The 24008-nt window shown below is 37.5% G+C and overlaps 3 protein-coding genes across 5 annotated transcripts; all 3 read right to left on the reverse strand.

Moving 5' to 3' along the window:
* Positions 1-388: 388 nt before the first annotated feature.
* LOC18429626 (G-type lectin S-receptor-like serine/threonine-protein kinase SD2-5) lies at positions 389-4596 on the reverse strand. Its single transcript, XM_006838909.4, has one exon. It carries the CDS (start codon positions 3371-3373, stop codon positions 719-721), a length of 2655 nt encoding a protein of 884 aa, XP_006838972.2. The 5' UTR covers positions 3374-4596; the 3' UTR covers positions 389-718.
* Positions 4597-11704: 7108 nt separating this feature from the next.
* Positions 11705-14481, reverse strand: LOC105420263 (pentatricopeptide repeat-containing protein At3g22690). Its single transcript, XM_011623343.3, has one exon. It carries the CDS (start codon positions 14001-14003, stop codon positions 12003-12005), a length of 2001 nt encoding a protein of 666 aa, XP_011621645.3. The 5' UTR covers positions 14004-14481; the 3' UTR covers positions 11705-12002.
* A 1609-nt stretch (positions 14482-16090) lies between these two features.
* Positions 16091-19936, reverse strand: LOC18429628 (28 kDa ribonucleoprotein, chloroplastic). 3 transcript variants are annotated; one of them, XR_016051953.1, is made up of 5 exons: positions 19448-19936; positions 17860-17961; positions 17007-17074; positions 16632-16904; positions 16091-16393 (listed from the first exon to the last, which is right to left on the reverse strand). XR_016051953.1 is itself a non-coding variant. In XM_006838911.4 (4 exons), the coding sequence occupies exons 1-4, from the start codon at positions 19883-19885 to the stop codon at positions 16340-16342; spliced, it is 867 nt and encodes a 288-aa protein (XP_006838974.2). In that variant the 5' UTR covers positions 19886-19936; the 3' UTR covers positions 16091-16339. The 3 variants fall into 3 exon arrangements, 2 of the variants coding, with proteins under 2 accessions (XP_006838974.2, XP_088717847.1); XM_006838911.4 differs by lacking the exon at positions 17007-17074; XM_088861721.1 differs by lacking the exons at positions 16632-16904; positions 17007-17074.
* Between the last annotated feature and the right edge of the window lie 4072 nt (positions 19937-24008).

Below are 24008 nucleotides of genomic sequence, written 5' to 3' on the forward strand. Positions count from 1 at the left end.
GATATCTTTGAAAGTCACTTAGAGGTGTACCTTTTTTTTATTGTATTAGGAGTTTAGGACCCAAAAAAAGATCACTCTTATTCTAATTCTTTTCAAAACACGCATTCTTTGTGGAGCACCCACTCATACTTGAGGTATAAATGAATGTACAATAGCTTAATCTCTCTCTCTCTCTCTCTCTCTCTCTCTCTCTCTCGTTTTCTAACATTTAACGTGTATCTATTCCACCATGCTATTCAAACTAACAAAATTCCATGCTTCTAAGTGCTAAACAAAATTGCAGCACATAGAAAGAAAACTAAATCCTGTTTAAAATCAAGTCAATATAATGACCTCCTTCCCTGGTAAAACATCGGCATCCCCGTTTGTACAAAGGGACTACTTCATCTTTCTTTTCTATTCTTTTTTTTTTTTTTTATGGTAAATCGACGGGAGGAGAAGGCCCTGCGAGACTACTTACTTTTTGTACATGTCACAATAACTCTTATTCGGTTAAACTTCAAATCGGATGGCCATAAGAGTGTTAGTAATAAGATATTAAAAAAGTTTTCAATTTTTTGTGAGTCAACCCAAACCATATAAATTGGCTTTTCTAATAACTACAGGTAAATCGAGATTTTTTTTTGTAATAAAAATAAGCAGTCTCTTAAAATGTAATATATATATATATTTTAATACTAGGGTATGGCCCTCCATGTGCCATTGCGGTTTCTCCTTCTCATCTGGGCCCAGATACGTCAACACTAGACACCAGCGTACACGAGGACCGCTCATCATCGTCCATGCGTACATTATCGTAGCCGTACGCTTCAAGAAATTGGGGGCCCCTCTCGATCAACCATAAGGGAGCCTCTGGCACGTGCCACTCCCCTTGTATCATCTTCACCACCTCTACCATACTTGGCCTGTCTTTGGGATCCTCCTGTATGCACCAGAGGCCCACCTTCAAAACCCTAACTGCCTCTCGCACGTGCAAAATGTTATCCCCCACGTGCAAGCGTAACTTGGGGTCCACAAGCTCCTCATGTCTTCCTTCCATTGCTCTGAGCATGGCCCATGCCGGGAAATAGCAAAGTCTGGGATCCGACATTTCGGGCTCGAAGTTTCGGCGGCCCGAGACCAACTCCAGTAAAACCATCCCGTACGAGTACACATCGCATCCTTTTGTGGCCAAGGAGTGTCGGAGCCACTCTGGGGCTAGGTATCCGGGTGTTCCCCGTACGGCCGTGTACACACGCGTCTCGCCTCCGCCTAGGAGCCGCGACAAGCCGAAATCTGAAACTTTCGGGACGAAACTTCGGTCAAGGAGTATATTTTGGGGCTTGACATCTAAATGCAGCACCGGTTCTCTGCAACCCTCGTGCAAGTAGGCGAGTCCACGAGCCGTGCCTAAAGCGACGCCGTACCGTTGCTCCCACGTGAGGAAACGACTCGAGTCGGTTGAGTTCGACTCGCCTCCTTCGTTTCGTTGAAAAAGCCAAGTGTCCAGAGAGCCATTAGACATGAACTCGTAGACCAATAGCCTTTTACCTTTATCAGCACAAAATCCACACAGGCGAACCAGGTTTATGTGGCTTAAGCTCCCTATAGTCGCCACTTCGGCTCTGAATTCTTTGAACCCTTGACCGCTTCCACCGAGCCTTTTAACTGCGACTGGGGTGCTATCGGGTAAAACCCCTTCATACACGATGCCGAACCCTCCGGAGCCAAGCTTCCGGCGAAACCCGTCAGTCGAGATTCTCAGCTCCTCGTATGAAAACCTCGGTGGAAGACCTGGTAACGTCTTAAAAAATGCCTCCTCCTCGGCTTCTTCGGGGTCTACCTCCACTTCCTCTTCGGGTGGAACTGAATTACTCGCCGATTTCTTGTAAAACACCACGATGATTAAACATAGAAACAGAGCAGCCGAAGCCGACCCGACAGTGATGCCTGCAATCTGACCCACAGTCAAAGACCTCGTCCCCTGCTCCGGCCATTTGCTCACCCTTAAATAAGCTTTGAACGTCTGGTTATCAGCCGCTTTAAGAGTACGGATCTCCTCTCTTACCGGAAAACAAGCTCCGGTCATATTCCGGTAGAAGACGGCCTTGCAATCGCAATCTTTCAGGCAAATACTCTGGCAATCTGCCTCGTCCGTGTGCGTCTCCGGCGAGTTCAAATCGTTCAAGAAGTAGTCGTAACCAGGAAGAGGAAGCAAGTGATCATCAGAGCCGTCCGATTCACCGGTGCAATTAGATAATGGGGACCTAGGCTCGCAGCCCTTGGCCACATCCAGGCCGTCCATCTGCTCAAACTGATCAAGGGTCCCTGATCCAGGGCAAGAACACTGCTTGTTTCTACAAAGACCATATTGCCCACAAGACATAGGAAGATCGCATAAATCATCAGGGTTAATTAGCTCGCTAAACATCCATAAGCTTAAGTTTAAAGGATTATCAGGAGAAGGATCCAACGTATAAATCCTTAAATTACCATCATAATCCAGTCTTAGAAACCTGTAATCATCAGTATTATTCGGTGAAGGGTTATTGAACACTGTTTTTGATTTAGCAAACTCACACGAAGAAGAGTTCGTCAAATTCGCGGAAATGTAAATCTCGAAAGAATTTCCTGTAAATTTTGCCTGAGCTCCGGTCTCCGACAAAGACGAGTTATAAAAGCAGGGTGCCAGATTGCTCGAGAGTTCCGTCCCCGCCAATCCAACGGTCAGATACGCTTCTTTTTCAATGTAGAAAACCAGACCACCCGGTTTCAGGACCATAGAATAAGGACCGCTTGAGGAATTTCCGTCCGATAAGTTTCCCACCAGTTGACTGCCTGTGTGCAAAACCTGGCCGGTGACTAAGGTATCCGTCGGAAGATCCCAGCTTTGCCAAATCACGTTATCACCTATCGCTAACGAGGAATTAGTGGTATTATAGACCTGAAGATTGCCGTTATCCAGAAGCCCCATAGACAATGCTTTAGTCGAACCGAAAGCCGCTATTGTAGAACCGGTTCCGTCGTCCAAGACCAGCTTTCTGTCGCCGGAAAACCGAAGATGGCCAGTTTCTCTGGCCGGTTTCTCCCGGTTCGCCGTCCATATTGGCACCCGTGAAGCGGTGGAAGAGTTTAGATTGTATCCGATTATAACAGACAGGAGATAGGAAGTGGAGTTTGCAGGTGAGTTTTTTATAGGGCTGAAGCCAAGGGCAAATATGGAATTTTGGGAGACGATGGGATTTCCGTTCGAATCGACGGCTGGGGTGAAATCCTTGGTGGGATCGACAGCTGAGGTCCAGGTTGTGGAGTTGAGGAGGTGAAAAGCGGCTAGAGATGGCCGGAAAAATAGAGAGAGAAGATGAAATAGAAAAAGGAAGAGGCATGGAGTCATGGCTGGTTTTGATGAGTAAATTTAGCAGGCTTTTGATCTTATAGAATATAATATAAAGAGGACAGAGACGCTTCTGTTTAAGGAAATAGTATAACCTACCATTCGGCCCTCAGATTCCGTGTGAACGCGGACCAGAGAGGTTTGACACTCAAGGATCTACACTCTAGGAAACGGAGTGACCGACTGGGGCGTACTCGTAATACTCCCGCTCCTTAGTCACCTCAATACCCCCACGCCCTAATCACTTTATTACTGCGAACCTCCAAAATTTTTAAAAAAGAAAGGAAAAAATTTATATTTAAAAAACACTTCAAATCAATGCTAAAAAAAATCCTTAAATTGTTCTCAACCTCAAGATGAGTGGACATGAAAAAAATAAATTTTAAGTCTTAAAAATAATATATCTTGTAATGTATTTTTGGACAGTTAATTTACAAGATTTTTAAGTATTTATAGATTTATTTAATTTACACTATTTTTAAAGCTTTTAAAGTTTATAATTAGATATAAAAATAAATTTTTAAGCTATCACAATGAATTCTAGTATCAAAACATCTTTCAATTATATTTGAAAGTGTGCCTTATTTTTATGGATTAAGGTCTCCGCCTCATACAAACCACCACACAACGGGGAAAATGACTAACGACCTAAAATGACTAACAACCAAAAAGCCGTTCAACTACCACGGAAAATGTTTGTTCAAGGAGTTCTAGTGAGGCGCACTCTAGATATTTTTGTTCTGATACGGATAGGACTTTCAATTAGTTATTCTAACCATAAAAGGTGTTAAATAATTTTAAGCCCTAGAAATTATGTTTCTTGCAACAGTTCTGGACGTTTTACTTTCAATTTTTAAAAAATTATTTATAGATAGGCTCGATCGACGCTATTTTTGACGTTTGAGATTCTAGAAACAAAAAGTTTCGTACCATTTTGACATTAACACTGCATCTTTAAGCAGTATTTAAAAAGCGTCGTGTTTTAATCTAATTGCTTGTTTAAGGCTGTTACTTTATGCAATATATGACCCTTTTTTTTACTACATCTAAGGAGTTGTATAATAAATTAATATTAAGGGAGTGATTCCATGTCACCATGTTATTGTGATATAATAAAATTATATTTCTAAAATCATATTTGTGGCATTTGTATGACTCCAAATTTTGCATATGCACTCTCTTCATCCTAATAATTAAACTTCAAAAAGAAAATATAAAATAAAATAATATCTATTTGCAGTTTAAACTTTAAACTATCAATATGAGTCCTTCTTCAACAATAAATCCAGACTGTCGATTTTGCGAACTTTAAAATCAATATTTTTACATAACTCAAAATCAATTTCTTCTTTAACATTATTCATCTAATGATAATAAATACTTTTACAAAATTTGAAAAAGAAAAATAAATCTATAAGACCTAGATCTACGTATCTCACCAAATAGATGATCAATATTAATTGGCTCAAAAACATACTTTTTAAGGCACACATTTTTAGTTTTATTTTTATTTTTTTGCAATTGTTTGACATATTGCAAATAGTATATATATATATATATATATATATATATATATTGAGGTCCATAAAATGACCCTATGATAGTTTTTTATATTACAAATGTTTTGTTTCATGTGAAAATATTTCTTGATTAGATATTTTCATCGTATCATGGTTTTTTATTTTTATTTTTTGCAATTGTTTGACATATTACAAATAGTGTATATATAAAAAATTGAGGTCCATAGATTGACCCTATCATAGTTTTTATACTACAAATGTTTGTTTCGCGGGAAAATATTTTTTGATTAGGTATTTCCAAATGAGAGAATTTCTTTAGATGATTAAATGTGAGAATGTTTTCATACCAATTGATCCCAGTGCATCTTCTATCACCAATTGCTAGCTAATTGATGTGAAACCCCTAACCACATAAGGGATTTTTAATGTGAAAATATTTTTTACGAAATATTTTCACGCGAGCCAAACGTGCACTAACTTTGCCTGAATTACATAGGAGCCGAATAGTAGTCGAAATCCATGAAAAATTCGATTCCTTAATCCTAGTAATGGAGAGTATAGATCATTTTTTTGGGTAATTCAATGGGAAAGACATGCCCCTACCTATTTTTTCAAGTGAATTTCTATTGAATTTTTTAGGTGTGCCTTAATTTGATTGTTTAAGATTGCACCCTTATATATAAATGTTTTTCTTGTTTAAATTCATTTTTTGGTGTAGTTTATATACGTTCGAGGCCCTAAACAATCAAAGTAAGGCGCATTGTTAAATAGTATCTTTTTAATGCTAGAAATCTCTGTAATAGCTTGAAATTTTATTTTTATCTCTAATTATTTTAAGGCTTAAAAATAGTGGATTTATTTTATCTCTAATTATAAAATTTAAGGCTTAAAAAATAGTGTAGATCGAGTAGATCTATGAACACTTAAAAATTTTGAAAATTGATAATCCAAAAATGCATTACAAGATGCACTATTTTCTAGACTTGAAATCTTTTTTTTTTCTCTTATCCATGTATCTGGTTGTCGAGATAATCAATTTGAAGATTTTTAAGCGTTGAAACAACCTCTTCTAATGAAATTTTTGTGGTACGCCTTAATTTGATTGTTTAGAGCCTCACCCTTATATAAAATGTTTTCCTTATTTTTTATGTGATGGTGGAATTTAGTGCACCATTTGAGGTATTAGCACGTGAAAAGGTTGCCAGCTAAAATTTGGTCATCATTTTAAAATAGAAAAAACCATTATTAATTTTGATTTGATGCATATTTAACGGCATGTCGACTTGAGAAAAGTGTGGATTATTAGATAATAATATGAACCTTCCTCTCTCCAATTTCGCCCTAAACAAACGACATTGAGATTTCGGATTTTTGAATGAAATATTGTCTTAATAACCTAATTTCGTCCTGATACTCGAGTCAATATTGGCGTCTCCATGAAATGTGAAAGCGCGTGTTTTTCTCCAACGAAGTTACATGCAATGAAGTGACAATAGGATGGTGATCTTTCAGTAAATATTTTGTAATTCAAATCTGGATCGGCGATCTATTTGGCAGAGTTGGTTGAATAGGAGAAAACATTAAATTCAAATTTAATACTAGGTGATTCCTGGGAGACTGAGATACCTCACACACTGATTCCAATCTGAATTGTGGATTCTCAATCCAGATCATCATAATTTAAAACATTGATAGGAACAAAAATGATCCAATGTCAATAGCATTGTAAAAAATGGCCTATGGCGTTGTCCACTTCCTAAAATTAGGGCTTTGGGCCACAAATATGGACCGAAGGCTACACCAGGCAGGCAAAGATTGGGCTAGGGCCATGATAAGACCGGCCCAACTCTAACAGGGCCGAGGTCGGTCCCAGGCCAACCTATGGGACCAAGGTCAAAACTGGGCTTGGGCAAGGCCATTGCTAGCACAGCCTAGGCCATGCCCGCTGCTGCCCTAATCAAAGTATGCCACATCTGGAAATCCTGCTAAAAGATGCAATTCCAATGCTAAAAATAGGCTCGAGAATGGGTCAGGTTGGGTCTAGGTCAACCTAACCAGGTCTAACTTAGACCTGAATTTGAACCGGGTCTGGGTCAATACCAAGTCAATTAGACTTGATCGTGACTCAGAGGGTTGGGTCTGGATCTATAAATAAAACATAAAAAATATTTTCGGTTATAGGATATAGATAACATTGATTCATCATTATCGTAAAAGTCTTTTCTCAACTAATTGCGGTCAGCTACACAACTCTTGGTCCATCATTCTGCTCTATTAAGGGTCGTACCCTCAGAGATATCATAAATCCACATATCTTTTCTCATTACTTCCAATCATGGCCTTTTGGGCCTATCCTTTGCCATTTTTTTAGCATTCCACTTAAACTGGCTCATACCTCTATAGATACCCTGATCTCGACTGGGGAAATTATGAAATGTCCTAGGACCACCCAGATATTTTACACCATTCACCCCACCGGAACCCCTTCTCTGTAAACCTAGCCTCCACCAAACCCTTATTGTTCCAAGTGGGACCAAAAGCATCATGGGACTAGACAAGGCAAGACAGACTCAAAACGACCTGACCATGAAGCATTTCAGAAGAAAAGAATCTGATGTTACCTCAATGGGCACCAAAGCCTAATAGAAGTCCGATAGCAAGGTACCAAAGACATCTCAGACATAAAATGTGTGACCTGGGTGGGCAGACACTCGACGTCATTCCCACTAGCCCCAGCACCATTCCCACTAGCTCCCAGACCCAGACCCCAGTGAGCTCCAAAACAATTAGAAGCCTGGCGGCAGTGCCAATGCCACCAACACCATTTCAAACAGCGTCAGGTCCCAAGAGCTCTACTTGACGGGAAACAACCTGGCCGATGCAGCTGAAATGATGGGCTGATGTGTCGGTCTGTACCCGTCAACATGACAAGCCCGCACTAACATGTCAAACGTCAGTACGACTCGAGGTTGTCGAATTCTTATTGGTTGATGATTAGACGAAGGTACAACCAAGACAGCATGCCAGCTGGTATCTAGTGGCAGTTCAAATGCCGCCGGTGCCATTCCAAACAACTACAAGCTGTGATTGGTCTATCTAAACCAGATCAGAGTCACCAAAACATGACATGTGTCCAAAACAGTGTTTGACAGCAGTCGGAATGCCGCCTGGCATCAGATTCTGATAGGTTATACCAAAGCCGCATTAGTGAGCAATTAATATTTGATGACTGCTTTTATTGCAGCATTAATGACATGACGTCATTCCAAGCCTGCACCAAACCAAGTGTCGTTGGAGTTCTAATGGCTTGAAAATTACACGAAACTAACCTATATGCTGTCATGAGTCCATTTTGCCTATAAATAGCCCCTTTTACCTTAAACTTAACGTGTTGTTCCCTTAATCTTGAGCCTAGATTATGCCCAAAAATCTCTTGATCTTAAATTCAAGCTTGAGGTTGAGAGAAAAGTACCAAGGTGAGCCCATTAGAGCAACCTCCATCTCATCTAAACCCTTCAATCCCAAAACTACAACTACAAACTCCTTCAAGTTATACTTCAAACCGAATGTGGTCTGGATAATAAGATCTTTTGGGCCCTTTTCTTCCTATTTCCATTTTCCCTGTTAAGAATCGAGAAGTTCGGGATTGACTATGCAACCATACAATTTGAATTGGCGCTGACTTTGGGTGCCGAATTTGGGGGGCTCGTCTAAATATTGTTTCATTTATTCTTTTATTGGTTTTTCTAGCATTTACTCTTATAGTTATGGCTTTCTTCTTCCCTTTCTTCATTGCATGATTTAACTTCTCTTTTATTCTTCTTTTGATTCTTATACTAATTTCTCTTTTAGCTATTTATATATATGTTTTTCCCTATTCATGATCCTACCTATATTCTGTTGCCTTCTTATTTAATGTAGCATTTAATATGAATAGTTAGTTATATTTAATCCTCTCGTTTCTCTTTTCTCCTCATTACATGATCATTTTCCCTTTGATTAGTTTGCATTTATTTCTTTTGTTTCATGGCATTTATTACTCTTTTTTGTTTTTTTGTTTAGCAGCATAACACATTCTCTTCTCAATAAACCCCCTATTTCTCACTCTCTTCATTAAATGGTTTTTTTTTTTTTCGTAACAACACATATTTTTAGTTAGGATTGTTGTATTTATTCCCCGTTCTCTTTTTATTATTTTAATAATGTTGATCTCCATCTTCTTCCATTTTCTCTTCATTAAATAGTGATTTTCCTTAGTTTTGTGATGAATATTTTTATTGGTTTGTTATATTTATGTCTCTTCCTTCTTTTCCTCATTTGATAGCATAGGCTCTCTCCTCCCTTCTCACTCTAACCTTTCATTTCTCTTTGTGTGGTTGTTTTCTCTTTTTTCTTGTTGTATTTATTTCTTTTGATTTGTTGTGTGTTTCTCTTCTCTCCTCTTACTCATTTAATAATATAGACCCCATCTCCTCCATCCTTCTCATTCCCTGACTCTCTTTTATATTTATTTTATCTCTTCCCCTTAGATTTTGTTCATTAGATTAGTCACCCTTATTCTCTTTTTGTTGCATCTATTTTTCTTACCCTTTATTATCCCTTATTAATGACTTGTGTTCCTTTATTTCTCTCTCTCCCTTTTAATGTGTCATTCTCTATTTCTTTCTCTCTTTTATCTTAGCTCTCTTTCTAACGCTCTTTCGTTCTATCTCTTTCTTGTATTTAGTTTTATTACTCTTATTGCATATTATTTACTAACATTAGTTTTCTTGCCTCTTTCTCTTATTTTATTTCCTTCCATGTCGCATTATTATTTTTACTCTCATCTTATAGTTATATCTCTTTGCCTCATTGATGAGGATCTCATCTCCTTCCTTCTTCATAATCATGCTTACATCTCCATGGTCATCTCTTTCTCATTCATTCTTTGTTATGCATGTTTAGATTAGTATTATTCCCTCATCTCCATGCTTTTTACATTTGTATTCTTTTTGCACTTCGTAGTTAGATCCTTTACTCCTGTTTATTTACATATTCCTTGTTTAGTTATTTATTTGTAGCTCTCTTCTCTTGCTGTCTTTTTAAATCTATTTTTTTTTTAATTTTTCCTTTTATTTCAATTTTTCCTTTTATTTCAAACCTCCTTTCGAAAACTTTCTTGGTTGAGTTCTAAGTTTAAAATAGTAGTGAAGCCGGCTTTGTCGGCAATCCGAGAGGGATAAGGTCTTAGGACCCGATTTTCCCTCGGAGCATAATTTGATGGAACCCAATCTCTATCAACTTATCAATTTGTTTGCACCAGAAACCAAGACAATGGCGAAGTCCCTTGGCCGCAATTTCAAGTATAAACAACATCATAACAGGTATTGTACTGGGTCTACACCACACATAGCCAGCCTACCTAATTCTATTCTCTTTCATCTTATCGTCTATTGGTGCGATACCTACAATTTTTCGAATGTATTCATTTCAAATTCTAACCCTTATTTTCTTTCTACTCATCAATCTCAATATCATTGTCTCTGCTAAACTCATTCTATGGATATGTTGTTAATATTGATTATATGTATTTTGTAGTAATATGTATTGGGTCCGATTGGGTCAGGTTGACCCTAATCTGGACCCAATCTAGGTTTGGTCAAGGTCAAGTGGACCAAACCTAACTCATTGGGTCCATTGCCTAGGTCTAGACCAAGACCCGGTTGGGTTGACCGACCAATTTCCCACATCTGGTCACAAACCCCTAAAGATGGTCTCACAATCTATTTCCACTTCTATTATGAATTTAAAGCTTAAAAAAAATTGCAGATTAAGCAAATATATGAATACTTGAAAATGAACGGTCCAAGATAATGTGTTATAAGAAACACCATTTTCAGGACTTAAATCCTTCTTCTTTTTTTCCATATTTATACAACTCAAGATCAAGATCAATTTGACACTCTCCCTACAGTGGAACAACCTTTTTTGCTGGGCTTTTATGTGTGCCTTACTTTTATAGCATAAAGTTGATGCCTAGATGCCTCAAAATATCTTTGTTATAGATTTTGATTATTAAACAAGCAACGATATTTTGATATTTACGCTCACTTGAGTAGCCAGTGCCAAATGACGTAAATTCTCATGCTTGTTCCGCCTTCCAAACTCAGTACATAGTCTTTTCCAATAAAATCTATTGTTATTAGCTTGGAACCTGGAATAAATAGGGGTATTTACTTCATTTGGCTAAACTTTAAGTTGCTTGAGCAAAATGACAAAATTACTCCATCTTGTGGTCGCTGCGAACTTAGAAAGTGTATTTTTTCCTAAGCATAAGCCATTGAGATGGTGCTTGTAAACATCCAAAATGAACTCTTTACATAAGTAAATGATAGACCGAGGGTGAAATAAGTACCAAAAAAAAGTATATGAGGCCAAAGAAGCTTTAATGAACGAATTATTTGATTGAAGTTGGTTTTGACATTTCACAAGGTTTCTGCATACTGGGAATGTTGATCAACAGATCATGAATTTTTGCATATTTTTCCAAGTTTTTTGGACTATCATAAATTATTCATTACTAAAGGAAAATGTCCCATAAAAGAAAAGTAAATAATTAGACCACAGGAGGTCGCAACCACTCTCAATGCTTGGATGTGCAATCAGGTGGTAGGAAATGTGCAACTGATTAGGCTTAAAATCTCAAAAAAAAAAATTGAACTTTATAGCATACCCAAGGTATCACATTTCACATTTGATTACTAATATAACTAACATTATACTACACAATGTAATTAATAAATTTGGTTGACTAAGAAAGTGAATCAACTTGTAAGGTCAGAAGACATCTACCCAAATTTCCATGATAAATAGTTTATGATACACTTAATGTATCTTATAAACAGAGACATGAGATGCTATGAAAAATGAACCACACGTTTGATTCATCGGAAATCTCTTTCCGAAAAAGATCTCTGTTGTTCAAGCCAATTTCCTATGTTTGGTTTGTGGGAAATCTCCCTCTATGAAATATCTCGTGGGGCAAGTCGCTATACAGGAAAACACTACCATTCCATGGGAAATCTGCTTCAAACTCAAAGAAGTACGAAGCTGATTTGTCGAAGTCTCCCTCATGAGGACACATCCTCAAAAGAGTTAACACCAGCCATGAACAATTGAAGAAACCCATTCACCACTGTCCAACTACAACCTGGGATCTTCTGAACCCCTCTATCCCTCATCACCTTCCTAACATTAGCAACATCATCCCATCTCCTCTCCTCTGCATAAAGGTTGGATAAAAGAATATAAGCTCCCGAATTGTAAGGATCGATCTCGATCACACGCTGGGCTGCATATTCAGCAAGAGCAACATCACCATGAGCCCTACAAGCACCAAGAACAGCTCTCCATTCCGCCTCACCCGTTAGTGACATCTTCTCTATAAACTCCTTTGCTTCATGGAGAAGTCCATTTCGAGCCAAGAGATCGACCATACACGTGTAATGCTCAGCTTTCGGACATAAACCATAGTGTTTCATCAGGTCAAAACAATGGCGCCCCTCCTGCACTAATCCAGCATGGCTACAAGCTGTAAGGACACTAAGGAAGACGACATCATCTGGCAATTGACCTTCATTTTCCATCATTTTCAATAGCTCCAATGCATTCTCACCATTCCCATTCATGGCTAGCCCTTGAATCATGGTGCTCCATGCATACAAGTCCTTACTAGGCATATTGTGAAAGGCTCCTAGTGCAAGCTCTATGCACCCACACTTTGCATACATGTCTACTAGAGAGGTTCCTAAGTGAACATCCCTCTCTATATTGTTCCTAAGGATTAAAGCATGGATCCACGTCCCTTGTTCTAGGGCACCTAGTTTTCCACAAGCTGAGAGCGCACTCACTAGAGTGACCCCATCAGGGCTCACATCAGAACAGAGCATCTTGTTAAAGAGGTCTAAAGCCTCATGGGGATAGCCCTTTTGAGCATGAGATGCGATGATAGCATTCCATGAGACCACATCTCTTTCGGGCATTTCATTGAAAAGTTTCATAGCCCTATCCATGCATCCACATTTCACATAACCCACCATCATAGATGTCCAAGAAGCCTCGTTTTTCTCACTCATCCTCTCAAACAAACACTTCGCACATTGCATATCCCCGCATTTGATGTACATTTCAATGAGAGAATTGATCAGATTAACTCTTGGTTCTATCCCAATCTTATGCATGTAACCATGGATTGATCTGCCCATGTAAAGATCTTCCAACCGAACGCACAGAGCGAGAACATTAAGAAATGTCACCTTATCCGGCTTTTCGCTAGCACCCACCATCTCCAAAAATAGAGAAACTCCATCTTCAAACAACCCATTTTCGATATAACCACTAAGCATTGCATTCCAAGACACAGTGGTCCTCTCAGGCATGTGATTGAACACCATTCGACCAAACGCCATATTGCCAGATTTGGCAAAACCGCTAATCATAGTGGTCCATGATATCACATCCTTCTCTGTCATATTATCAAAGAACCTCTTTGCAAACTCCATCTCCCCAGATTTAGCATACATATTCAACAGGGCATTTGCCAAATTTAGAGGCATTTCCCTAAAGTCATCCTTTATGAAACGGTGTATCATCCAGCCCGTATCAAAATCCCCTAACTTTACACAGGCAGTTAGAGCTCTCACCAAAGTAACTGAATTGGGTTTCACAGAGGATTCATGCATCATTTGGAGGAATAGAGAGTATAATTCTTTCCAATGGCCATGATTAGAGTAACCAGCCATCATGCAATTCCATGAGACAACAGTTCTTTGAGGCATTTGATCGAAAAGCTGGTGAGCTAGTGCGAGAGAATCACAGGCCGAGTAAGCTTGGATTAGAGAGTTTTGGATATGTGGGTCTGAACTGATACCTAGTTTCAGGAGGTGGGCGTGAAGTTGGGTGGCTTGTGAGAGAGAACGAATCGTTGTGCATGACTTTAGGAGGAGAGAGAGAGAGTGAGGGTCGCTCAGAGAGGCAGTTTGAGTGATGTGGTTCTTGTTGGGGAAGGGGAGTTGGTAGAGGTCCACGGTACTGGTGCACTGTGGGCAGATGATACAAGCTGTTGCCATCATCTCTCTCTTTGTCACTCTTAGGATCCTTTTTGCTCTCTCTCTCTCTCTCTCTCTCTCTTCTCGACCTTAATTCAACTTTCCAAAATCCTAGTAAGGGGTTGTTGGCTAGGGCCAATGGCCCGCCCCGGCCTGGTTAATATTCAGGCCAAGCTTATTACAAATTAAATACCTTCAATTTGTGAGCAAAGATTTGGGTGGGCGAGAGGCCCAACTATATTGGTCCAGCCCAGCATTAGGGCTAAATTTAGGGGACCAGCTACGTTTGAGCTGGGCCCAAGATCCTTTTGACGACATATGTTGAAGGGATATCTAAAATCAATTGCGTGAGATCCGTGTCACCCAACACATTGTACCATTATTCAACTTAAAAGAATTTGTAAAGCATCTTGGATGTGAAGGAAAAGCATTTAAGAGCTTATAGAAGGTCATTTTAAGTATGGGTGCAGTTGGCATATGGATGCATCTGTAGCTGTAGAGGTAAGGTGCACCTTAAAATTTTATCGTGGTATATAATTTTGATGTAAAATATTTTTACGATTATCTCAAAATCTATTTTTATATCTAATTATAAAATTTTAAATTTCAAAAATAGTTAAAATCAAGTAGATCTATAAACATATGAAAATCTTGAAAATGGACGGTATAGATAATATGTTGTAAAATGCACTATTTTTAAGACTTAAAATGTTTTTACTTTTCATGTTCATACATCTCGATGTCGAGATGATCAATCAAAGGGTTTTTCAACATTAAAACTACCTTTTCAGATAGATTTTTGAGGTGAATCTGTAGTCCTACATTATAAGGTTGCATCCTTATAAAAACTTTTTCCTTTTAAGTACTTATGAACTCAAAGACCTTGTCAATAAAGTACTTAGGAATTCAACAATTTTAAAGTGGATAAAAGCCACCCGTGCTAAAACCCCCCGTCGTACTATTTTTAAGATATCAAATGGTGATTTTAAGATCTCATTTGGGTATGCAACTTCCTTACCTAGTGACCACCCCCCAAAATAATTTTCACACGTAATCTAGTACTCTATATGTTATGCAAAATAATAAGCACCCTTAAGAAAATCCTCCTATCCTCATAAGTGGGTCTTTTGCCTGAGGTACCAAGGCTAAAATTTGCTCCTACAAGGGCATGGTGTCGGCTCTAAACCCTGAACTTAGCACCACTAGAGTACTGTAAAATATTTTCCTTGCCAATACAAGGATGTAATAAAAATTTGTGGGATATAGCTGTTTGCCATTGAGGCATACTAAGAGCGTTAGACACAGACGCGTTAGACAGATTTGCAATTACTCCGAGTCGCTGTTACATTATATATTCTAAGCAAAATCCACTAGAGTGTTTCCCAAAAGCGATGTGTCCTAACACCGCCAAGCTAAAGTGAAAAATATGTAAGGATTCCCGCGACATTCTAAATGAGCACAAGTAAAGAAGCTAGTCCAAGAGAATAAAAATTGAAGATATGACCCTTAATAGAACATAATAGTGGACCAGGATTCATATAATTAACCCAAATTAGTTGGAAAAAGACTTTGACTATGATAATAAAGACTTGAATGGTTAACAGTTGACGATTGCATTCTACATCTCAAGTACGAGTCTTCCTACCACATTGACAAGAAAATTAAGTTCATGATCAATATGGAAAGCCGCACATTTTTTTTTTTTAAGAGTGTTGTGCTCTTCTCCCTATAAGCAAGAACATAGAGGAAAGGTGTCCCTTAATCAATACTCTCTCATTTGTAAAATGTGCTTTTGAATGTATGTTTGTTTTTCCTTTGTCACTGAACATTGGAAGCATCTTGAACTTTTTACTCATAGCATCTTTCAGATAACATAAATCACTCTTCCTCTCAAAGGTTCTTATCCATTCAGTCACCCACTTGAACTAAACTGACATACTCTTAGAAATCACTCTTCCTCTCAAAGGTTCTTACCTATTGAGTCACTCACTTGAACTAAACTGACGTGCTCTTAAAATTTACAGCCAAATTTGATTTACTAGGCCAATATTAGTTGCATTTGGATTAACATTATGTTGATATTATTTATATCTTAATTGTAATAACTAAACTTTTCTTTGGTTAGATAACTCACATTTGATTCCTTTACATAAGAAATCCTTTCACATTTGCACAAATAGAGGCTTTTTGGGCACAATACAAAGGAATCCCCAATCTGTATCTATGGCTATACCAACTCCCTTTTTCTTTTTTTCTTGATATATTAACGGTAGGAATGAAGGGTGAGACTTTATGTTGAGGCATTTGCATCCCCAACCATGATTCCCTATGTCTACAACAACTCTTTGTTGTCTTCAAAATTATTGTCTCTTTCCCAAAGCCAAACTCACCCGTATGGGTCGCCCTTCAAGATCCTGCATAGAAAAACATAAAACACAAAAAAATTACACAAACTCACCATAATAAACACCTTAATTTTAAAAACACTACAAGTTTTTATGTGAAAAGAATTTCTTATTTCCCCCCTCCCTTGGTTATATATATATATCCTCTTTTCTAAAATAGTGTACCTGTGGTTTATATTTATCCAAACAGAATGAATGGAAATGACCCTAACTCACAGACACAGACACAAACAGAGAGAGAGCCAACCATTCCGTCAAGGGATTGGAGCGCGGTTTCCATCTCGGATTTGGTGGAGTAACAAACAAAGCCATAACCTCGAGATTTACCAGTCTCGCCATCATACAAAACTCTAGCCCCCACCACATTTCCATATTCCCCAAAGATTTGAGAGAGGCTTTCCGAGGTCACTGACCATGACAAGTTCCCCACAAAGAGCTTGTACTCTGTCTCCGGATACAGGGGCTCCTTAGCCTTGGGTTTGTCCCTAAAATTCACTTTTAATATGCGACCACCATATTCCTGTTTCAATCCAACCAGACATAACAAATATTCAAACGTTTGCTCTATTACTTATTTTACATTGCCATTATTTTTAAATTTTTTTAATATATTTTATTTAACCTTTGCTCGACTTGTGCACTACTCAGCCGAGAACACTTGGACGCTTGCCTCAGGCCAATAAGGGGTACCTGGCCCAAGTGAGAAAGCATATAATAAGATCATACAACTTTGGTACAAAAAGGTCAAAATCATCTTTGATAATTGGATGTGAAATCAAGCAACTTCAAATGCACCATTAATTGGCTCAAAGTCCAAAAAAAAATTTTAAATTTAATGACACAATTCAGGCTGTCTAATTTTATATCTTACAACTAGGGTTGATTAATGACCTTGTACCCAATTGTCTTATAGGTTTTGTTTTAACAAGGTCGCAACCTTAAAGAATCCAATTAAAGCGCACCTCCAAAAGCTCATTGAAAGATGGAATTTTAGGCCAAAAACTTCTTCATATATAATTAAAAACTTTGAAACTCCAAAAATTGTACAGATCAAACAGATCTATAAGCAGATCTATAAACACTTAAATCTTGAGAATGGATAGTTTAGATAATGTATTACAGGATGTGCCATTTTTATATTTTAAAATCCTTTTTTTATTTCACAGTTGTCCATCTGAAGATCGAGATGATCAATTAGAGGATTTTTCACCATCAAAATAACTTTTTTTATATTTTTGAGCTGTACCTTTTTTCTACAATTTAAAATTGCAACTTTATATAAACGTTTATTATTATTATTATTACGATATATAAATATTTTCTATTATTATTATTATTATTATTTTGGACTGATCCAAGTCTTTGACAAACTCAGCCAAGTCACTTTGTTTTTCAAAACTGATTGAACCACAAATGGAAACCTTTGGCTCTTTGTTCAGTGTTTGTTTTGTGAGATCATGGAATTGGTGTCTTACACTTCCGTCCAAATTTTGTATGACCGCATTGGCATCCTCTACGCTGCTCATGGTCACAAATGCAAACCCTCGGCTCTTTCCTGTATTCCGGTCATACAGTACCTGCGTACAATAAATTATATTTCAATGGGATACTTAAAATAGTAATTTCATAATATGGAGAGAATAAAAGTAGCTTTGAGATATTTCAAGCTCAGGGAACTTATGAATGCTAGCAAACAATTCCAATCATAACAGAAAGAATGATGGAAGCTAGTTCAACTTTATAGTATAAACTCGAATTCACTTGTGCAAGTACATACTAGATACCTTACATTTTAGTGCTTTAAAACCCGGATCGGTGGGTTGGGTTGGATTGCTCACCCATCGATCCCAGTCCAGAACACTTATCCAAATTGGCGGGATGGAAAATATGCTTTAAACGCTAGACTATACCTAGAAAACAGAAGAATGAAAAAGTTGAAAAACAAAAAAGTTTGTTTTTTTTTGGGGTGGGGGGAGGTTAGGGGCGACCAGCCTGTTTCAATAGTTAGTTGGAATTGGACAAGTCCCAATTAATTTCCTATCCAAATTGAGCGGTCACAATCCAGACCGAGTTTTTCAAAACAATGCCGTGTAGTAACCTACGAAAAAAGACAGCGACAGACTAGGATGGGTGGTAAGACTACGCTTGTATACTTAAAAGACGGTATACTATGATACTATTTACCTTTACTACAAGGAGGTCATAATTATTTATAATTATTTATTTAGGTCATAATTATTTATAACTATCTATTTCATGTGAAATTTGATGGCTTGGGTATGTCATAAAATTCGAAAAAATTTCTTTTCAACCTTGAGCTTGATCAATGAAATAAATGCGGTCATCTAATTGTACATCCAATGGTCAAGATTTTAATTATGACCACAATGTACTAAAGATAAATTGGTCTCATTATATACTTTTCCCTTTGTATCTATATAAGCTTATCCGTTATAGTTTTGGATGAAGTTTCTATCCGGCCTAGGCTTTATGGAAACCAAACAAGGCCTCCCCTTGATCCTCGTTTGTAAAGCACTTTCACCCACAAAAATTTTCATGTTGGCTCAAAAATCAATATTCAACACCGATAATAAAATTTGAAACTCAAAAAACCGTTCGGATCGTGTGGATCTTTAAACAGATATTTTTGGGGTAAAATGGACTGTTTAGATAATTTGTTAAAATATATATTATTTTTAAGAATTTGAAATCCTAATTTATCTCACAATCATAATGTTCAAGTTAAGTTGATCATGTAAAAGTTTTTTAATGCTTGAATTACAATTTTCAACGAGTCACTAGGTGAGGCTTTACTGGTTTTGATAGAGGTGTAGTATTTATCAAATCATTTTTCTTTAGTTTTTGCCTTTTTTATTTTATTTTTCTAGTGTATACTACACGTTGCGAGTTACTGGGACTCGTAACTCGCCTGTCCGAGGGCCTGGCCCCAATCGTATTACAAAAACCGGACTCTATGTAAACCTTTTACTTCCTTAAATTAACAATTCCAGTAAACGTGGGAATTAATCTATGAGTTGAAAACAAAATAAAGAGGAAAATTACCTCTACCAATTCAGGGCTTCCATATTCCTGAACAATTCCAGCCAGCTGAGCACTATCACACCCATAAGGCAAATTCCCAAAGTACAACTTAGTGCTCTCATCTGAAGAAATTTCGCCTCCTCCTCCACTCTCTTCTTCTATCTGCTCTCCCTTTTCTTTTTCTTCTTCTTCTTCAGTGACAATTTGTGGAAGAGAAGTGGCTGCTGCTTCCTCCTCTGCCACTGCGTAAGAGATCGAGGGGGAGGCTCTCCTTCCACAAGGGCCTCGAAGAGAGAGAAATTCTAGAGAGAGAGAGTCCAAGGAAGTAAAAGGGGTGGTCACTGAAGGAAGTCTCAGTAGAGATAATCTAAGTGGGTCAGTAGAGCTTGGGAGAGGAGAGAGATGGTTTCTGCCATAGCGCGCAACAGATGGGAAGCACGCACCAGCAGTTGCTGCCATGGTGCAGAGAGAGAGAGAGAGAGAGTTTGGGGGGTGAATTGAGTTGTGTTTAGGGAGATGGGAGGGGAGTTGTTGGTTATCTGAGTTGTGTGGTTCGTGTTGTCCGTCCAGTCGTGCGTCGGGGGACCTTCCTTTAGAGAGAGAGAGAAAGGGCGAGGGATTAGATGAGTTGCGGTCGTGGCACTTTGCTGGAGAGAGGTAGGATTCCTCCTATCCACGAATCTTATCAATAGATTCAATACAAGTGTGTAATAAAACGAAGGGCAGTGATTTCAGCAGGGCAGGGCGGGGCCAACAATTGAAGGATTCCCTTCTCTACGTTCCCTCGATTAGTAGAGTTAATATTGCCCATTACATCCAATATTGTAGGGTTTAATTTGTGGGGTTTAATTTATATGAAATCAGCTTATGGATTAATCGTTACAGCATCAACCAACGGTTCAAATTGAATTTGGACCGATCCAATAGTCACGATTTTAATGTGTATTTCAATTTTCATTTTTTTCTACAAATCCAAATCATTTGAAATTTTGTGCGTTTATTTTTTATAAATAAGATAATCTAATAAATATATTTAAAAAATAAATATGCAAAATATAAATGAACCCAAATACCTTCAAAACCGATTTATATTTTATAAATTATTTTTTAATATGTTTATTAGGTGCGTCTTGAGAATAATGAACCCCTAAAATTTTAAGTGCTTTTGATTTGTAGAAGAAAAATGAAAATTCAAATACGAAATGAGGTCGTAACCGTTAGATCGGTCATTAGCAGACACTATAGTTGTTAGCTCATGGGCTGACATGATCCATTCTCAATTAATATTACATGTAGTGTTATGTGGATATTTTATAGGACTCGGTTTCTATGCTGCCAAGCTCGTATATGTAGAAATGTGGGCCCCTTAATAAATATATTTTTGAGATGGATTTTAAAACTTCATTTTTAAAAATATGTAATATCTAACATGGAGATCATGAATATGATATATAAATAAATTTTAAAAACTAAAAAATAATAATTCCAGTAAAAAAACATTTGGATCGTTAGTTTCCATTGTTTTTAGATGAAACACTTACTAGATGGATGCTTTACACTTTCTGGACCGCACATGTAAGAATGCAGTCCAGCACGCATGAAACAATTTCGCGTGTTGATACATAAACACGTGATGGCATCACCCATTTTTCAGTAAGTGTGCAGCTGAAGGTGGATTGGAGGGGCTAACTGGGTATAGAAAACTAATATCAACCCAAAGCCCATTCAATTTCTTACAATAAGAGCTCACTAGTATTCATATTCAATTTAAATAGAGTTTGGACAGCCCACACTACTATTTCCTCACTAAAATAAATATTGGGGCCTACTTTGTTTCTCCCCGTTTATGAATTGCATTAATCATGCAGTAAGCATTAAATACAAACGGGCCTAAAATATAAAAGCTATTCGATGTGAAGCACGTCTGATGTGATCTAGGTTTTATTGAATGGTAAAGACATTAGAGGTTATTTCTGATGATTCAAAAAGCCTAATGGCTGAGATGATTCAAAAAGTAGAACGTAATGGTTATTTCTCTGGTTTTATGGTGGCTGAGATGGGTTCTAAAGTCTCTCATTTGCAATACGCAAATGATACCCTTATTTTTTGTAAAACAAATGAGGTGCAAGCTGAAAACATTGCATGTTTTTTAGATTGGTGTGAGGTGGCATTGGGATTGAATGTCAACTTCCATAAGACCTATTTGATAGGTATTAACTGTCATCCGGCTTTGATTCAATTTTTGGCTAATATTTTAGGATGTTTGGTGGGCTCCTTTCCCTTTTCTTACTTGGAAATGCCACTCTCAGATTCTAGATATTCTATTGCGGTTTGAGATAATGTTGTAGAGAGACTACAAGCAAAGTTGGATCTTTGGAAGCCGAAATACATGTCTTTGGGTGGTAGGGTTACTTTGTTAAACTCTTGTATAGCGAATTTCCAGTCTATTTGATGTATCTTATTCATATGTCGGCCTCAATCATAAAGAAAATTGAAAAAATGATGTGTAATTTTCTGTGGGGGACTTTTGGGGAAGAATGAAAGTATAATTTACTTAGGTGGGATCATGTTTGTATCCCCAAGTGTAAAGGTAGTCTTGATATTAGAAAGTTCAAATATATGAATGAGGCATTGCTTTGTAAATGGTGGTGGAGAATCTTCAGTATATAGATCAGCTTTGGTTTCAAGTATTATCCTCGAAATATGGTCGGGATAGGCAAGGATTGTGGTTAGGAGGGGGAATTATTAGCGAGATGTTTTCACAGTAGAAGCTCATTTACAGGTGCAGACGGATGATTACGAGTTACTTTCATTGGAATGTTAGCTGTGGTGATAATATTTCCTTTTGGCACTATAAGTGGATAGGTAATGCCCCTCTGAAGTTTATTCATCCGGAACTTTTTGTTAAGGTTTCTCAACCTAATGCTAAGGTTTCTAATATGGTTGAAGTGAGTGGTTTATGTGATGCTTGGATTATTAATTTCTCATATAATAGGCTAAGTGAAGATACTTATCTTCAACAAAAAGATTTGATAGGTATCTTGGATTCGGTTTACATTTCCCCGGGGACTATGGATGAAGTGATTTGGAAAGTTGAATGTGATGGAGTCTTATCGGTCAAGTCTTGTTATACGCTCTTCTTCTACGATAGATGGAGATAGTCTTTACCTGCTGCGGTCAAAGTGTGGAAATAGTATGTTCCCCAGTTATCCAAAATAAAACTTTAATAAGAGGGGTAAAGTTTTACCTAACATTTGTTTGATGTGCAAAGCGGATGAGGAAACTGGAGATCGTCTATTCATCTATTGTCACGTTGCCTCTAGAATTTGGTACTGGTTATTTGATTTATTTGGGGTTCATGCTTCACTGCCCCATTCTGTGATGGGTATAGTGTCACAGTTAGCCTTTAATCATTTACCTTCCATGGATATTTTGGTTTGGCAAATAATGAGAGGGGCAACGTTATGAGAGATTTAGGAAGGAACGAAATAGACGGACATTTGAGGGAGAGAGTCTATCTTTTGATAGATTGCTCAGTAAAGTTTTATTTGATCATGGTTCTTGGTTACCAAGGAGGGTTGGGGGATTTCACAACCATATGTTATGTTGAATTTACTAAATATGTATTTGATCGGTAGAGTATAGATGAGACCCAGGTTTATTTGGGTGGCATCATAAAGTGAGGGTTTTAAGTTAAATTTTGACGGGAGTTCTTTGGGTAATCCAGGTTTGACGGGTATTGGGGTATGTTGCGTGACTGTTTTGTAGAGGTTTAGCTAACCAATCGGAGTAATTGGCTTTGCTCCATGGACTTAAAATTTTTATCTCTAGAATCCTTGGGAGTAACTGCATTATTGAATGGGACTCTTTGAATGCAATTAGATGGTGCAAGACGGAGCTGTGCACTCCTTGGAAACTAAGGTCTAGTTGGCTGCAGATTATGGATATGGTGACTCCATTCTCAGTTTCGTTTTGCCCGGTTTATCGTGAATCGAATTCCTTGACTAAATGGTCTCATTGTATATAATCCCTTTTATTTTTTATTTAAATTTTGGGTTGTAGGTTAATTTTTACCTATATAATTAAATAATAATTTTAAATAAAAAGACTAAAATATCCCTAAATTTATTTTGATCATTATTTTTATTTAAAATATTCATTATTATTTTTACATTCTACTTATAAAAATAAAATTAAAACCCAAGTGTCATATTCATATTAGTTTTAAATTGAAAATAGAAAATAAAAAACAAAGTTCATTTTTATCGGCTCGTTCATTATGAACCATTAAAAGGTGCACACCTTTGTAAGCCTAAACAGCTTGTGGATACAATACCATCTTTTTTAAAAATAAAAAGTAGATATTATCATAAAGAGTAAATAAAAAACTTTCTCAAAATACACAAAAAAGACCAAATTATTGAGAAAAGCTTTTAATATACCACTGGTCATAGGGAGAGAAAAGCTTTCTATATACCACTGGTCATAGGGCATATATGCCACTCTCTCCTAGCCGCCTAATCTTAATTGATGGTAGGAATCCACAATGTCACAAGTGAGCCTCTAACTCATCGCTTGATGG

The sequence above is a fragment of the Amborella trichopoda genome, chromosome 3, assembly GCF_054954075.1.
Source record: "Amborella trichopoda isolate Santa Cruz 75 chromosome 3, AtrichopodaSantaCruz75HAP2 v2.0, whole genome shotgun sequence".
In the NCBI taxonomy this organism is placed as follows: domain Eukaryota; kingdom Viridiplantae; phylum Streptophyta; class Magnoliopsida; order Amborellales; family Amborellaceae; genus Amborella; species Amborella trichopoda.

Coding starts and splice junctions, on each gene's coding strand:
- LOC18429628 (XM_006838911.4), bottom strand. CDS start 19,885: ATGGCAGCAACTGCTGGTGCGTGCTTCCCATCTGTTGCGCGCTATGGC. Junction 16,905..17,859: donor TACAAAATTTGGACGGAAGT/GTAAGACACCAA, acceptor GGATTGAAACAG/GAATATGGTGGTCGCATATT. Junction 16,394..16,631: donor TCCAATCCCTTGACGGAATG/GTTGGCTCTCTC, acceptor TTTTCTATGCAG/GATCTTGAAGGGCGACCCAT.
- LOC105420263 (XM_011623343.3), bottom strand. CDS start 14,003: ATGATGGCAACAGCTTGTATCATCTGCCCACAGTGCACCAGTACCGTG.
- LOC18429626 (XM_006838909.4), bottom strand. CDS start 3,373: ATGACTCCATGCCTCTTCCTTTTTCTATTTCATCTTCTCTCTCTATTT.